The 17,412-nt window shown below is 45.7% G+C and overlaps 1 protein-coding gene across 1 annotated transcript in view; it reads right to left on the bottom strand.

Annotated features, from left to right (window-relative positions):
* Positions 1 to 16,190, bottom strand: part of GRIA1 (glutamate ionotropic receptor AMPA type subunit 1) — a 162,245-nt gene extending 146,055 nt beyond the window's left edge. The window contains exons 1-2 of the mRNA XM_065409147.1: positions 16,109 to 16,190; positions 13,674 to 13,811 (exon numbers count right to left, since the gene is read on the bottom strand). Coding sequence (XP_065265219.1) covers positions 13,674 to 13,811; positions 16,109 to 16,190 — 220 coding nt within the window. The remainder of the gene's footprint in view (positions 1 to 13,673; positions 13,812 to 16,108) is intronic.
* Between the last annotated feature and the right edge of the window lie 1,222 nt (positions 16,191 to 17,412).

Here is a 17,412-nt window from a genome sequence, read left to right as displayed (position 1 = left end):
ATTCTTCGCTCCCTAATAGAAATGTTAAGATCTCAGAACTGTGAATCATTCAGTCTAGTTCTGCTTTATACAGGCTTTTGCTGCTCGCAGAAAAAGAAAGGAAACGTTTGGTGCCAGGTAGCGTTATTTCCTTTAGTAAAGTATCAAGAAATTTAAAAAGTGTTATACCCAGTTTAAGGCTCAAGCCAAATTTTGTGCCCTAAGCACTGAAGAATGAACTGGTGGAGCATGTAGATGGGCTTATGGGCACGGATTCCTTCCTTCTTCTCTGCCCCATCCATCTATCCCCCTCTTCCTCAACAGGTCCCCCTATAGGTGCCATTCGTCTTTCTGCGCAATCATCTCTGCTCAGTCATCAACCGTGTTCCAGAACTCTTCAAGAGGTGTGAAAGATTCTGGGCAACATCCAGGAATTCGGGAAAACCTGCTGTGCACAGCTGAGCACCGACAGGGACCCTTCTAGCACACAAGCTGCAGTCTTGCCACATGCAGTGCCATCAGCGGGAGTTGTACTCCTGGCGCAACGTCAGTATATGCATTGCAGACGGGCAGCGAGGCTCAGGTGGGAGAATGTCCCTCCTGGCCTGCCAGAGGACAATGGTGTTTATATTTTAAAACTGATAGACAAATGGTGGCAATTGGATGGTTAGTGCTGAGTCTAGAACTTCCCTGAATACAGAAATGCTAGAAGATTGAGAGAGCGGTTCCTAGCAGGTAGCCTGAAAGACTTATGAGCTTGGAGTATCAAAATATCACCCCCACATCCCAGGCTTTTCTTCTCTGTCTGTTGCATCGATCTGCTGCCACTGGTGTACGTTTTTTGTTCCTGAAATTAGCCATTATGACACAGCCGAGGCCATGAGAGGACCACAGTGCTGCTGCTGTGAGAAGCCTCTCAATGGTGGTTTTGAAATGCTGGTGGCCTGTCTGTGCGCTGTAGGGCTGTATTCCACACCAGCTCGGCACAAGCCGGCACAGAGAGAGGATTAGGGGCTTGCTGGAGAAGGGCTAGCACGCCCATAGTTAAGTGGACCCAGCACCCCCCACAACACCTCTGTCAGCAAGGGCTTTGTGCAGGGCAGGGAGTGAGTTTGCACCATAGCGACTGATGGCACAGTACCAACAACTATCTGGAATGTCCTATTAAGAGTTTAGGCTTAATATGGTTCTAGTACTTTTCATTTATTTATAATCATTCAGTTGGATGGCTCCTGTTTTATCCTAGATTCCAAGGCCAGAAGGGACCATTGTGATCACCTCGTCTGACCTCTTGTACAATACAGGCCATCAAGTTCCCCCCAAATAATTCCTAGAGCCGAGCTTTTAGATAAACATCCAGTCTTGATTTAAAAATGGCCACTGATGGAGAATCTCTATCACAGCCCGTGGTAAATTGCTCTAATGGTTAATTTCCCTCACTGATAAAAATTTTAGATTACACAGTCAGTAATCCCAGAATCTAATGAGTGAGGTAACTATATGATTAAGCCAGGGATCGGCAACCTTTGGCACGCGGCCTGCCAGGGTAAGCGCCCTGGTGGGCCGGGCCGGTTTGTTTACCTGCCGCATCTGCAGGTTCGGCCGATTGCAGCTCCCACTGGCCGCAGTTCGCCGCTCCAGGCCAATGGGGGCTGCGAGAAGTGGCCGATCCCTGGATTAAGCGATGGCTTGCTAGCCCCTTGATGCTGAAGACGTGTTAACCCACAGGACAGATACAGCATGGGAAGGGTCCATGTAGGCTTCCCGCCAAGGAGGGATTGGTGGAATTACAGGCTCTTCTACCCATTCACTTCTAGGTCTCTGCTGAGACTGACATCGCATTTTGATAATGTCTCACGATATAGGCAACTCACTGCTAGCAATTCGACTGAGTTCACCAGCATGTTACCTGTGGGCTCCCAAACAGGTATCAGATGGTAACAACTTTTGACCACTACCAGTCTTGTTGGATGATGAAAGATTGCATCTAAGATAACAACAGGAGGGAGGGATAGCTCTGTGGTTTGCGCATTAGCCTACTAAACCCAGGGTGGTGAGTTCAATCCTTGAGGGGGCCATTCAGGGATTTGGGGCAAAAATCCATCTGGGGATTGGTCCTGCTTTGAGCAGGGGGTTGGACTAGATGACCTCCTGAGGTCCCTTCCAGCCCTGATATTTTTGGGGGGTGAGGGATAGCTCAGTGGTTTGAGCATTGGCCTGCTAAACCCACGGTTGTGAGTTCAATCCTTGAAGGGGCCATTTAGGGATCTGGGGCAAAATCAGTACTTGGTCCTGCTAGTGAAGGCAGGGGGCTGGACTCGATGACCTTTCAAGGTCCCTTCCAGTTCTAGGAGGTAGGATATCTCCATTAATTTTTATTTAATTTAGCAATCTCCTGAGTCGCCCTGTCCTTCGGTGGCTCTGGTCTGCCTGTCTTTTTCCTGTACACTCCACTTACGGTTCTGTGGGAAATGAGCGAGGTGACACCAGGCCAGCCCCTGGACAGCAGCCATCCACTTCACTCGCCCTCAGCAGTGGGTTCTGACTGGCAGAGATAGCAACGGCTAATCAGTAACAGCACCAGGACTGGGAGAGCCTGGAGACCAAGGTAACTCAAATTAAGTCAGCTAAATGCACGTAACTATGCATTTCATTTAAGTGCAACAGGGTAGCTGTTACAACCTGATAACATTTCAGGACGAGGAGGTAGGGAAGTCTGCATAATCCATTCCTAGTCTGCTGACCTACAAGAATATAGCTACTGAGCTTTCAGCCTGAAATCAATGGGGGTTTTCCCCTCCCTCTCTAACAGTCTTTTGAGCATAGCTGTGATTTAAGCATCCATTACTTCCTTTTGTAGTTCATTAAATACATTAATCATCCTCTGAACAAAGAAATTTCTCCTGAACTCCCTACAGGCCAGACCTCCTTCTTGGCTGCAGCATATCTCAGCAGCCCAGCCCTTGTTACAGTGACAACAATACTTTCTAATAAGTGCTTCCATTTCCTCTGCTGGTTCTGTTTCCCCAACTGGTGCCAGGCACTGTACAGAGGGTCTAAAACCTCTGTCCATGCTCATGCCTAAGCCCTCTCCCTTGTGGTGTGCTCCTGCTTAAGGCATAATCCACATGGCTGTCACCTTTAGACCAGATCTTCACTACATGACATTGTATTGCAGTCTCCATGCAGGCAGTGTCCCTCCCTAGTGGTAGCTGCTCCACTGATGCAATACCTGCAGGTTTCCATGCCTTGTGGCCAGGGGCCGAGCGTTGGGACTATGTGAGGGTGGAGCCTTTGGATCCACTGCATTGTTTGTGGGATGGTGTTTCAATATTAGTTTATTCTTCTCACTCAAAGGGTGGGGTGAAGCCATGGCCTCAAAATAAAGGACTGAGAGCAGGGACTGAAGGAGGGGGGCTGGGGGCAGCAATGCTCCTGGGACAGGAGGGGTGCGTAGTCCTCTAGAAACAAATTTGAGTAAAATGGATTCTGAGGGCTTGTTGAGGGCAACACTACGCAGGTGAAGAGAGGCTGGAGAGCAAGTCGTTGTACCCAGAGTTCCCTTCCGGTGACATCACTAGAAGACAGGGGCAGAGTGGTAACTCTGGGGGTGTTATGGGGTATCAAGTCTGGAGTTCCGTTGCATTTATTATGTGGTGGGGGGCAGGGTCTGAGCCCAGCCCCAGGCTTGGCAGGCTCCACTCCCTACACCTAGAGATCGTGGGGGAATTGCTGGAGGCTTCTTGCCTCCGTGCTGATGTTTGGCTCCAGTGGTGCCTGTTACTCCCTTGAGCCAGCATTCTGAACACTGGGGGAGGAAGCCAATTGCTGCAGGAACTCATGCTGGCTTGCTCTGGAGGAGAGGATCCAGCAGAACCTGGCTGGACCTCTCACCTCTTCCCGTCCCCTCCAAACCCAGCAACCTACAGCACCAGGTGGTAAGGGAGAAGGGGAGGAAACCAGCATGGAGAAGCTGGCACAGGTTCCTCTTTGTGTATGTATGTGGGAGGGAGGCGAGGGACTATGGGCCTGATGCAAAGCCTGTTGAAGTCAGATCTTTCCATTGGCTACAGTGGGCTGTGGATCAGGCCCTGAAGGCATCACAGTCAAAAAATTCCCAACACAGCTATAACCACTGCAACCAGTCCCTCCATTTTTGCTGCCCTTCCTCCTTTCTTAGCACTACCCCATCTCTCTTAGCATTTCTTCCTATCTTCTCCTCAGCCATAGAATTCCACTGTCCTCCATGCATTACTGCCTCCTGGATCTCTTCTGAATTCTCATCTCCCACCAATCCCACCTGGTTTTTTGCTGCTCCCCTGTCAGGGTGCTGACACAGTCCAGAAGAGCTCCACTCCCACCCATTCATGCGAGTAAAGCCTTCTGCAGTATGTTAGTGCTGCTTGGATGCAAAACAAACTGGCTCAGGAGCTCTGGGGACATCAGCTGTGCTGGCAGGTACCAGGAAAACCACAGCTGAATACTATGCTTATATATATTGCTCAATGAAAGGTTACCCAAGTAAAGAAGGGCAAACTAAAGTTGGGGGTGGGGGAATAGCCCCCACCCCTGGCAAGCAAGTTCCTTGTATACTGCATCTAGGGCACGTCTTCACTACCCGCCGGATCGGCGGGTAGCAATCGATCTATTGGGGATCGACTTATCGCGTCTAGTGAAGACGGGATAAAATCGATCCCTGATCGCTCTGCCGTCGACTCCGGAAATCCACCGTGGCAAGAGGCGGAAGCGGAATCGACGGCGGCGCGGGAGCGGTCGACTCGCCGCCGTCCTCACAGCCAGGTAAGTCGACCTAAAATACGCAACTTCAGCTACGCTATTCACGTAGCTGAAGTTGCGTATCTTAGGTCGACCCCCCCCGTAGTGTAGACCTAGCTAAGGCACCGAAAGAGTTTTGCGGGCCTAACAGCAGTCCCTGAAGCCCGTGACCTCTCATCACCTTTCTACTCTGTCTCCATTACCACAATTCCAGGACCTCTGTTATTTAGTCAAAGCCAAGATTTTTTTTTTATAGCCACATAAGAGCCCTGCCATCAGCTGACCATTACTTACTAATCTCAGACATCAGTCTTGTTTGTACTATGCTACTTTGTCTGCACAACTAGAAAAAGCCCCTCTCGGTGAAGCCCGAGCATGGTAATTTGCCTCTGTTCCTTGTTGCCTCTCGCTGTCACTTTCTCAAAGAGATCAGTCCGGGTTATGAAGCATAAGCACATCTCCTTTCTGTAGCCCTGGAGCTGGGTGAGGCAAGGGTTGAAGTGTGAACAGTTTTCGGGGCGGGGAGGGGTAGAAGTTACTGAGAAAGAATAAAAACATTTTTGGAAAAGTGCACTGGAGGGATTGACTGGGTACGGCTATTACAGAGCAGTGAAAGGAAATCAACCAGAGAGTGTTATTGTGCAGGCGAACGGCTGATTGGGTCAGCATATGACCAAGGGACAGTTACAGTATACATGATGTTAACAGGGATGTGTATTATTTGGACATATGCTGTGTGGAGAAGATGCTGGATTGCTAGTGGCTGGGTTTTCTGATACCCTTCCTCATGCTTGGGAGCACCTTAAAGGCCCACTTGCTTTCCTTGCCTTCTCACTGTGAGCCACTCTGGCCCCAAGTACATACAAGTGTCTTTCTGAGATGAGAAGACAAAGCTATCTCTGATCCAAGTGATGATGTTAAAATAAAATAATTCTTATCTGTGTTACTAATGTAACACCTTAGAAAATTCCAGCTGGGAGGATCTTAAAGATTCTAATTCACTTTTTACACATAAGGTTCTCATTTTCTTTTGTTTTTTGGCATATCACTCAAATTGGACATTGCAACTAGGCTGAGACTAGTTTCATTTTTTGCTTCTCCTATCTTGATTTTAGTAAAGCTTTTGACAAAGTCTCACATTACATTCTCATAAGCAAACTAGGGAAATGTGGTCTAGATGAATTTATTATAACCATGGGAGCACAACTGGTTGAAAGACCATACTCAAAGACTAGTTATCAATGGTTCTCTGTCAAACTGGGAAGGTGTATCCAGTGGACTGCCACAGGGGTCAGTCCTGGGTCCGGTACTAGTCTATATTTTCATTAATGACGTGGATAATGGAATTGAGCATATGCTTATGAAATTTGCAGATGGTACCAAGCTGAGAGGGGTTGCAAGCACTTTGGCGGAGAGGGTTAGAATTCAAAACAACCTTAATAAATTTTTTTTAAATGGTCTGAATTCAACTAGATGAAATTCAATGAAGACAACTGCAAAGTGCTTCACTTAAGAAGGAAAAATCAAATTTACAACTACAAAATGGGGAATAACTGACTAGGTGGTAGTACTTCTGAAAAGGATCTAGGGATTATAGTGGATCACAAATTGATTCAACAATGCAATGCAGTTGCAAAAAAGGCTGATATCACTCTGAGGTGTATTAACAGGAGTGTTGTAAGTAAGACATGGGAGGTAATTGTCCTGCTCTACTTGGCACTGGTGAGGCCTCACCTGGAGTACTGTGTCTAGTTTTAGTTTCCACACTTTAGGAAAGATGTGGACAAATTTGAGAGAGTCCAGAGGAGAGCAACAAAATGATAAAAGGTTTAGAAAACCAGACCTATGAGGGAAGGTTAAAAAAAACTGGGCATGTTTAGTCTTGAGAAAAGAAGACCGAGGGAGGACCTGATAACAGTCTTCAAATATGTGAAGGGCTGTTCTAAAGAGGATGGGGATCAACTGTTCTCCATGTCCACTGATGGTAGGACAAGAAGTAATGGGCTTAATCTGCAGTAAGGGAGATTTAGATTAGTTATTAGGAAAAACTTTCTAACTCTAAGGGTAGTTAAGCACTAGAATAGGCTCCCAAGGGAGGCTGTGGAATCCCCATTGCTGAAGGTTTTAAGAACAGGTTGGACAAACACCTGTCAGGGATGGTCTAGGTTTACTTGGTCCTGCCTCAGCGCTGGAGGCTGGACTTGGTGGCTCGCGAGGTTCCTTCCAGCCCTACATTGCTATGAGTCTATGCACTAGCACAGTGCTGTTGTGTTTGAATCGCCAGCCCTAAAAGGGAAAATATACATTTAAAAATAATTATTTCTATTGGATTTGGGCAGAAAAAAACTCATTATGACACTCTTCGTAATATCCTCATTAGGATTTCAACACACAGAGAGAGCTTTTTAATATACCAAATGCAACATCTAGGCCTCACTTGTTCAGTTGTGTCTCTTTTATAGATCATTTCAGATAGAGAAGGGGGTGAGCAAAGAGTGGAAAGCGATCAGCACCCAGAGGATGTAACTGCACCACTGCTTATTCTTTCTGAAATCACCTCTATAAATGCTACCTGGCCACCTTTTACCCATGCAAGGCTTGTCCCGTTTTTGTCACTAATTAATGTCTGGGATCCATCCCAGGAGACAGGTTAGATTTGCAGGTGTGAAATTCCCCCTGTTCCTACTATGATTCTTCTGAATCATGGCTGTCACATTGGCTTTTCTCCACGGCCCTGGCACCTCTCCTATTGCCCACGAGGAAAACCAACGCCGTCATTCAGAGAATAAATATCCTCCCATCCTCTGATAAAAGAAAAGAAACAAACCTGACTCTATGAACCCTATTCACTGAGGCTTAACACTATGTAACAGACAGAGTAGTGTCATGTCTGCCAAATGGCAACCTGGTATTGTCCACTCCACCTACAGATTATTCCAGATGCGATTCCAACAGGGATTCTCCCAGTCTGCTGGTGTTCAGACACTTTAGTGACAGAGGCCATCTAAGCATATAGATAGATTACACCAGGGTTAGGCAACCTATGGCACCAAAGGCGGTACACAAGCTGATTTTCAGTGGCACTCACACTGCCTGGGTCCTGGCCACCAGTCCGGGGGCTCTGCATTTCAATTTAATTTTAAATGAAGCTTCTTAAACATTTTAAAAACCTTATTTACTTTACATACAACAATAGTTTAGTTCTATATTATAGACTTATAGAAAGAGACCTTCTAAAAACATTAAAATGTATGACTGGCACGCAAAACCTTAAATTAGAGTGAATAAATGGAGACTCGGCACAGCACTTCTGAAAGGTTGCCGACCCCGGGATTAGACAAAGACTATACTAGACATGTCAAATGTCTTCCCCCTACTGGCGGTAGCAGTCATAAAAGCAAATTTCTCTGTGCATGTCTTCTGAGCTTCCTCTCCTTTTGGGAGCAACTCAAGGGACCAGATCCCATCCTTGTTGCTAATTGCTGGCCAGACACCAGCACAAGCTCAGTCAACTAGCAGTCACCCAGCTGGTAGGCATATCCTGCATGTTCCCCCAGCACAGGTCCCAGCTCAGGATTTTGTCGGCAGAAGCAATATGATAGTATCACGCTCACGGGAGCTGGAAGGCATCTGCTTTCTGGCAGATCTAGGAGGAGTTTACGCCTTCTCTCTTCTGGAAGTCACTCTTTGCAGATCTTTGGCAAAATTCACCCCCTTCAGCCCTTACCTACCCTATTTATGCGTGGATTTGACTGTATGGTGGTAACATCTCATTTAACAACCATTGGCTTTTAATCAATATACCGATCCCACAGGGTGTCGAGCACCCTCAACACCCATTGACTTAAATGTGAGTTGACAATGCTCCATTGCTCACAGAAGACACCTGACTACATCTTATTATAAAATCTAAAGAGAGGCATTCACTCGCAGCAGCTATTGCATTAACTCAATGTCATTTGATCATTAAACAGGTATTTCTGCTGGTTTAGATCGTGTTAAGTAGGCATCTCTATCACTGCGGAAGTATGCTGTTTACAGTATTTTTATAGCACTACTCAACCCCCACCACCCCTACACCACTGCAAAATTTACATAATATCCTAGGACAGGCCTCTCCGGGATTGAGGAAGTTTAATTACAAAACTGCATTTTAATTGATTGCTGCCGGAATAATTACAAGCAGCACCATTCCAAGCAATGGCGACCACTCTGTTTGTCAACAAAAAGGGATTTTTAATTCCACATACAATAATTGTTTAATTAAATCACATTTAGATCCTCATTTGAGAACATTAAAATGGGTGTCTTACTTCCTGCCACTAAAAAAGGTAATTTGAGAGATGAAGAGCAAGGTACAGAAGCACTGTATGCACATGGGTATCTCAAGCAAACAAACAAAATCATTCGTGTGTAGTTAGTCCTTTATATATTATTATTGCTATCAAATTATCTTGGCATTATAGGTAAGAACCTAATCAAATAATGAGAGATCAGGACAGATCTCTTCTTAGTTGGTTCTGCTATGTAGTTTTACAACACAAACCCATTCCTCTTGTTTTCATTTTCTAAAGTATCACTGATTTTATTAATAGTATTATTAGTCCAATAGCAGTACCCATTCGGGATCACCCAATCAGCAATGGGCACTGTACACGCACAGATGGAGAATGATATCACGAAGTATTATGGTCTGGATTTTCAGCCTTCAGCCTCTACGCACATGCGGCTGAAAATTCATGCACTTTGCATGTACAAACACCTGCATGCCATGCCACGAATGCTAATGCTTGTGTCCATCCTTTAAATTGCCCGGTACCTAGGCACACACAAAAGCTAACCTTTGCACCAACAAAAACCCATTGGCTCCAGTGGATTATAGGGGTGCAAATGCTAATACTTTTCAGCAGGTGGTTTTACTTGCAAGTGGTGGTGTGCATGAGTGATGGCCACCATCCTTGACTGACACCTTAGGGATTGAACCCTGCACCTCCAGAGCAAACAGCATGAGCTAAAAGCCATTGCTCAGTAATGTGGGGCTGTAACAGCTCATATCCTTGGTACAGGGGAGATCTGTAACACACACTCCCCAGTAGGTTACTCATGCATCAATGGAGACCTAGTAGAAACTTAGCTGAAAACTGACCTTCAGTAGGGGCTGGCTCAGTGCAAACCTCTTGTACACAACTCTTTCGTTGCCCTTTGATCCCTGACTATAATACTTGTGTTCAGCCTGGTCCTCCACTTGGCTATGCAGTTGTAGCTCAGACCTAAGCTGCAGCACTCTGCATTTCCAGGAGCTGGCATTTCACACAATTCTACCAATACCTCTCAGGTCTGAGCTGCAGCTGCTGCTGCTGAGCGGACACGGACCGTCAGTCCCAACACAAAGTACGTGGTGGGTTTTGTGATGCAGACAAAGCTCACTGGAGACCACAACATTCATTTCCAATTATGACCACAGCCAGAATCTGCGCTCGGGTCTCTGAAGGTGACTGGAAAGTTCTATATAACCTTTTGGGCCACTGAATTCCAGTACAAACCCTGCTGCTATATAATGTCACGATTTTGCCCTTTATACTAACCTCTCCCTGGAATATACTTCTGTTGTCGGGTGGGCTGGAACATTAGTACTCTCCCAAAATAACTGTCTCTCTGATAAAAGATGTACAAATACAGCTGCTGCCATCTCCTTTAACTAATGACAGTGGTCAGTCCCACATTCTCCCTGTAAACCAGCCACGTGGGGGCTACATAACACACACTGACACAAACTCAAAGCCAATACATTACCCTATGTCTTGTGGGTCAGAGTTAAGATGGTTATTAGAATGTGCCCAGTGAATTTTCACATGCAAGCATGGTTATTAACCACATGCATGAAATGAGAGGTTATTGGATATTAATTTAAATTACGGTCACTGGTTATTTTCATAGATCCATAAGGCTCAGAGGATTTTTTAAAAATGTCATGTTCTTCTTACAGGGTTAGGATACGGGAGTTAAACTTCTTACAGTCCATACCTTTAAGTTAGCCAATGTCTTTGAGTTGGAATATTCAGTATTGCTCTGTAACAGCATAAATGTCAAGCTCAGATCCATCAGAAATCACAAGATTATTGCTGTGCTGTATCACCGCTGACTGATGGCCTGGCAACCAGTTGCAACAGACTGATATTCCACCTGGTTTATTGCTTTTAGGGACACTAGATCATAATTGTCAATCCAACATCCTCACTGATGTGCAGGCTCTGTGCATCATCACTGTTACCTGCCACATCACCGGGGGTGACTGGTTACATCCTGTAGAGTGAATTCACCAATTGTGATAACAGAGCTTATCCATCCTTATTCGGTAAACAGTTATATGGCAGGTAGAGTAGACAGTGGCACAAACGGTGGATGAAATGCATTTTGCAAGCTGTCCTCTTGCACCAGGCCCTCATGCTGCTACCTTGTTAGTGCCTCACATGCTACCTAGCTCGGCTTCGTACTTCCGCAGTGACCGCCGACTCTTAATACTTATTTTGCATTTAGAATTGCCACGAGGACACTGGTGACGGTGGCAGACTGAATTCTGGCATGAGGCAGGACTGCAGGCGTCTGATCTATTAGTTTACTCAGGTCCCATGCTAGACTTCTTGGTACATGAAGCACCATTGACAGAGCATTTGGAGATGCAGGTAATTCAAGTTAGAGAAACAGTGGCATCTTCTGTATCTCCATGGAAACAAACAATCTGTATCTTTAGTCAGTAACGTATATTATCTTCTAAAAATGATAGGTCCACCAAGCACTTAGGGATTTTATTCACCACAAATAAAGGGATCTTTGCTCTTCCACCCTGCAGATGTCTAGGCTTGGCACTCAGGAGGGGAATTCACCAGGAGATGACAGCCTACTTTCAGGCTAGATGACTGGATTAACTTCCTTTTTGTGCCTGCAAAACAAATGCTGCTTTCCATAGCCTTGGAGAACAGACTTTGGGAAGCTTTTAATTAAAAAAAAAAATTGAGACTAAATGAAGTTGGATTGCGTGGAGCGCTTTGTCTGTCTGATCTAGGACAACGTGTCCTACATAAAACTTAAATATAACATCCAGCCAGTGAAGCTTTCCATCTCTTTGGGGGGCCAGCTCGCTTTCATTTAGCCTTTGTCAGCCCACATCCCCTTGTGTACTAATGATACAGGGTTTCCTAAGCATGAATAGCCTCATGGTCCTGCTGTCATCACTAATGGCTGTGGAGTAAACACAGTCATCAGAGACAGGTGTACAGAGGGAGGAGGACTGAAGATCAGACACAGTATTCTGTGAAACAGTCCTGCACCTGAGATCAGATTCCACCGGTCCTGCTTAGCGACCTGCTACCAGATCAGGAATGGACAAGTCCAAACGCAGCCCATAATCCTCTCCTGGGTAGGTCGTATCCGCCTTTGACAAATATCAGAGGGATCTTTCTTTTTCTTATACTTTGGCAAGGCTTGTTTAGCTTGTTCTGCCAATAAAGTCTCATTGAATTGACCCGAAATAATTTTTTTCTGGCTTGATGGAAGCCTACCAGTTGGCTCGGAGAGGACCATTAAGGAAAATAAAAAATCTTTACAGTAGTCATTAGCTACTACAGTGAAAAAGTGGCCAAATTATTACCTCTCTCTCTCTTTTTTTTTTTAGCGCTGTCTGAAGAATTCCAGGATTTCAAAACCCTCTGTTTACAGACCTCACAACAGAAACACGTAACCCTCCTTCCTCCAAAGAAACACTTCGTTAATTCTTCCGCTTGTACGTATTGGGTTATTTTTCCAAGGGAACATTTTTTCCCCCCTGTGCATTTCTTAGCAGAGGAGAACAGTTTGTATCCATATCAATCTGGCTAGCCACATGACTAAACTGCAGAGAGGGTGTTTCAGTGAATCAAAAGGATACTACAAACGTTAGCCAATAACAATGCACCAGGAATCACAAAAAGAAGGCTTTCTTATATCCCTCCAGTCCCTACTGCCAGTCCTTAAATACACACACGGATTGAAAGCGATGAGTCTAACACTGGATCAAATGAAAGAATTATTTGTGCTTCAAGTCACAACAGGCTCTAGTCTCTCTAACAAAGCACTGGACTGCACAATACAAAGAGGGGAGCCCTGCAGTATTCCCATTTTGAACTGCGGGTTTTTTTTCCCCATTCCTTTTGTAACTGCTAATCCTGATATTACCTGGCGATACATTCTTTTTGCTCCCGACCACCCCACATAACGAGAAGCCGTCCAACAGGCAGCGTTCTTTAGTAACGTGCAGCTAAGCCATATTCATGGTTCTGCTGTGGTAGTTCTCAGAAACACTTTAATGGCACTGATAATTCCAGCAGAATTTGAAACCAGACCGCTCCCCTTTCTCTCATTATTGGGCATGTCCCTTGTTTTAAATCCAGCCTCTGATTGCATCTAGCACCCTTTTTACAGCTGTCTGTTACTTCCACCAGAAATGTTGCCTGGCTAACCTGAGGCTAGAGAAAGAGGTGTTCTATTAAGTAACCCATTCCACGCCCAGAAGTGGGGTCTGTGTCACATCAGGGCTATGACAAACATAGGAGCGAGAACTGAAATGAATCCCCAACATGAAAAGTGTGGGAGAGATTAAGAAGCAGAGAGTAACTGCAAGGTTTTTACATAGCGCTTTAAAATCATCAACAGAGAAAATATAAGACATCTCGTGAACAACTGCAGAGATACCTAATGCCCAAGTCCTGAAACAAACCAAACAGAATCAGAAATCTCTTGTACAGAGTTTCTTTACATGGAGCTGATGGAGGATTTCAAGTTGGGAGCAAGAGCCCCTCTACATACGTCCCTCATTTCAGAGGAAAAACCAGCCAGGATGAAAGCCACCAAAAAGAGAGAGAGTACGGAAAGCCATTACTTACAGGTGTATGTCATTTCAAAGCTGTCGCTAATATTCACAATGTCAATCTGGGGAAGCAGTTTAGGGGGTTCTGTGAGCTGAGACAATGCAAACCTAAAAGCCGCATGTTCCTGGGACTGCTGATTAGGAAATAATCCCCCTAGAGAGAAAAAACAAAACAAAGCAAAGGTCTTAAATGCATCCACATTGCAAGGCTCGTTTGTTACAACCAGTCTTTTGACAGGAAGCTACTGCTCCCCAGCTCAACGAATGCTACTCACGTGCGGCTAGACTCCATAACTTCCCAGTACGGCGAGAAACAAGGGGATATGTGCTTAGGCATCTTTTGTAGCGGGTGCCTTATGTCAGACATGTATCAAATATATGCCAGCTCACACATTTCCCTCGGCCTGGCAGTGGCTAGGATGGGAGTGAGCCAATTGATTTGGGGTAAATCTCCTGCATAACGGTAAGGGACAAGAACTGAAGTGCTGCCAGGATATCCTTATGAAGGAGAACAGCATCTCTCTACCCCCCCGTAACCAGTGGAGAAAGCACCTCATGCAGCTCACCCTTCTGTAGGCCCACATTTGATTCTGCCCCCCCCCCCCGACTCACCACAAACAGCCCAATGGACTCAAATGCGCTACTCTACTCAAGGAGTAAAGTACTACTCGGAAGGGGTAAGGCTGGCAGAATCAGACCCGGAATGAATAATAATTGGTGGCTGGGGACTGAGGGAAGAGAAACTCCTAAGACGGTTGTTGTGAAGGCGGAGAATTAAGCCTTCTTGACAGGCCACCTGCTGCTAAGCAGGGATGAAGTTCGCTGCACTGAGAAGAGCAGCATTTTGTTTTACAGGTGACAACAGACAAAGCCTGCAAGACCAGTCAAAAATCTGACCATGAAGGGGTTTGCCCACTGAGATGATTGCCAGGATCCCAGGCAAGCCCTGGAATTATAGTACAAATCAGATAGGACTTGCCAGTCTGGATCAGACCCAAGATCCATCTAGCCCAGCATCCTCTCTCTGACAGTAGCCAGCACCAGCTGCCTCAGGGGAAATTGTAAGAGACCTTGTAGTAGGCATTGATGGGATAACCTGATCCCAGGGAAAGTTTGATTCTGACTCCCAATTTTTAGAGGTCAGTTTATGCTCTAGAGCATGAGGGTTTAGATTCCTTCCAAACTCTTATTTTAATATTTACTGTTATACAGCTGGGTTTTCTTGCTGTCCTTACAAATGTAAAAGGGAGTCTTATTATCCTTATTTACAAGTCAGGAAACGAAGCACAGAGAGATATAGTGACTAATGGAATGAAAAGAAAAAGGTCTATTGATTAATTACAACTTTCCCCAAAGCAAACTGCTTGGAAAATCAGCAAGGAACCAGCAGTGCAGAGAACTGCCCATTGGCAGGAAAGGCACTTTGCACATTTTCAACACAGATTATATCTCCTACTAGTGTGGAGGGGGCATTTGCGCACCAAAAAAAATCATGCCTAAGTGTTGCTGCCAAAGGAAAACCAACCCGCCAGTATGCATCCATCCATCTTTTTTTTTTAATGGGAAAAAAGCTTGAGATGTCGAATAAATCTTGAGTCGGGGGTGAGTGGCTAGGAGGGGAGGTGAAGGGGGAAGCAAAGAAGCATAAACAGCAATAAATGCACCAATTGTGCAGCTGGACTAACCCCGGAGTTGCTTTAACTCACTGGCTTAGCAAACGGTTAGCATTACAAAGAGAGGGGTGATGGAAAGGGACCTATGCACAAGGGAGAGAGAGGAGCAGAGATGTGGTACCCAATTGCCTCTAATAAAATAATAATAAATAATAATAAGGTGGGGGAGGGATGAGAGAAGCTGTGAAATTACAGAATGGGGGAGGGCAAGAGACAAAGACATGGGGAATTGCCAGTACTAACGGAAAGCAAGTGGAATGGAATGAAAACAGATTTGAGTGCAACATCCTCCTAGACTAGCTCTGGCCTTATTCTTTCACAACAAACAACAACAACAACTGAGATGGTCTAGTGTTGTTTCCTCCGCCAGGTACTCCACCTCCAGACATGAGAAACCTTGCCAAAAATAAAATGCAATCGGTGCTTTTTTAACTACCCTGCTCCCCGTCTCTTCCCCCCCCTCCCCACATGCAGAGCACCAGCCCTGGTATTTTCCTTAGCAAACAAACAAACAGGTTTTTTTTGCTTCCTCCATTTCTGAGGCACTTTTGGGTGCAGGCACTGATTTCCCCCCTGGAAGAATTGATACATCCCTGCTATTATGATCTCTTCGGCAGCCTACACAGCTCTAGCCACATCAAAATCCACCCTTCATATCACACAGATACACATTCTTTCTTTGCAAGCAAAGGGAATGAATTGGTCAGATTCCCCCCGCTGCTTGCCAGGGAAAGTCGCTCACAAATAGAACCACAGCTCCGAAGCATCTCAAACTCACCTATCTGGATATTGTTGGGGAAATTGGCCCCTAATACCGTCCCTAGGAAACTGGTGCAGAAGAAGGCAAAAATGTGCTGCATATTCCCTTTTGCATTGGCGAAAAAGAACCTCAGTTCCAAGCATAGATTTGTTTTTTTTCCCCCTCTAGTCTCTTTCTCTCTCTCTCCTCCCTTCTGCTATGCCTTCTGTGTTGTGCAGCTCTTTCTCTTGGAATCCAGCGTTTAGACTGCTGCCTTAACACCAACTGACAGCAGGATTAACTGAGCACTGAGAGAAAGAAAGAGAAACCCTTCCTCATCCCCCCTCCGCGCGCACACACACACACACACACACTGTGCCCTTCCCTCATGCTAATTTCCCTCTCCTAGTTGGAGCTCAACAGCTGGGCTAAAGCCTTTCCTCACCCCCGTTTCAGTCTCTTCCTCTGGGGTCCCCTGCATTGTCCGTTGAGGGCAATTCACACAGTTCCCTAAATTAACCTTCTTCCCCCCCATTTTGGCACCGGGTATAAAGAACGTGCAAATCAGTAGGTGGCAAACGCCTACAGAGAAAGGTCTCAACTCCACTGTCTTCGATCGATAGCTTTTTGAGCTGGGTGACTTGGCCCTTGGGATCCAGATCTAATCGCTACACACCAGTCACTACAGCTCAGTTCCTTAACACAATAGAGGGGGACGTACCCTGGAAATCTCCCTTGAGGGGAAAAAAATAATGTCAGAGTAGCAGGCAGAAGACATGCCTGAGGATGAAAAGAAGGTTCTCTTGATCTTTCCCGCTGAGTTTCCAATACCCTTTCTCTGCCCATGGTTAACCTATTCTTCCCATTTCAGTGTGTGCTGATGCATTTTATTCCTGTGCTCATTGTGAAGGAATTCATGCTAGCATAGTCAGGTGGGAGTGCTGCAATACCTAGGAGGATACTGTTGCCTGAGTTATTATATGAGTCGTTTTGCAGGGATTCTGTGGAAGGTTTAGGCTATTTTACCATTAACAGCTTTGCTTTTTTAACTTTGTTCCAGTTTCGGATTTAGAAACATTTAGAACAGGGGCATTTATTTTGTAAACACAAATCCATGTACCATCTAAAGGATCCAGCCAGGATCAGGTCCCCTTTGTGCCTGGGGCTGCACATACACTAGGTGAAAGGGGACGACTGCCTTGAGGAGTTAACAGACCAGATGGACAAAGAGTCGGAGGGGAAACAGGAACCAAGAGGGGAAGTAGCTAGTCCAGCAGATCAGTGCCAGAGCCAGAAATGGAACCCAGGTATCCTGAGTCCCAGCTCAGTACCCTATTCCCAAG

The sequence above is a fragment of the Emys orbicularis genome, chromosome 8 (genome assembly GCF_028017835.1).
Source record: "Emys orbicularis isolate rEmyOrb1 chromosome 8, rEmyOrb1.hap1, whole genome shotgun sequence".
NCBI lineage: Eukaryota > Metazoa > Chordata > Testudines > Emydidae > Emys > Emys orbicularis.
This window is presented reverse-complemented; position numbering and strand designations above follow the sequence as displayed.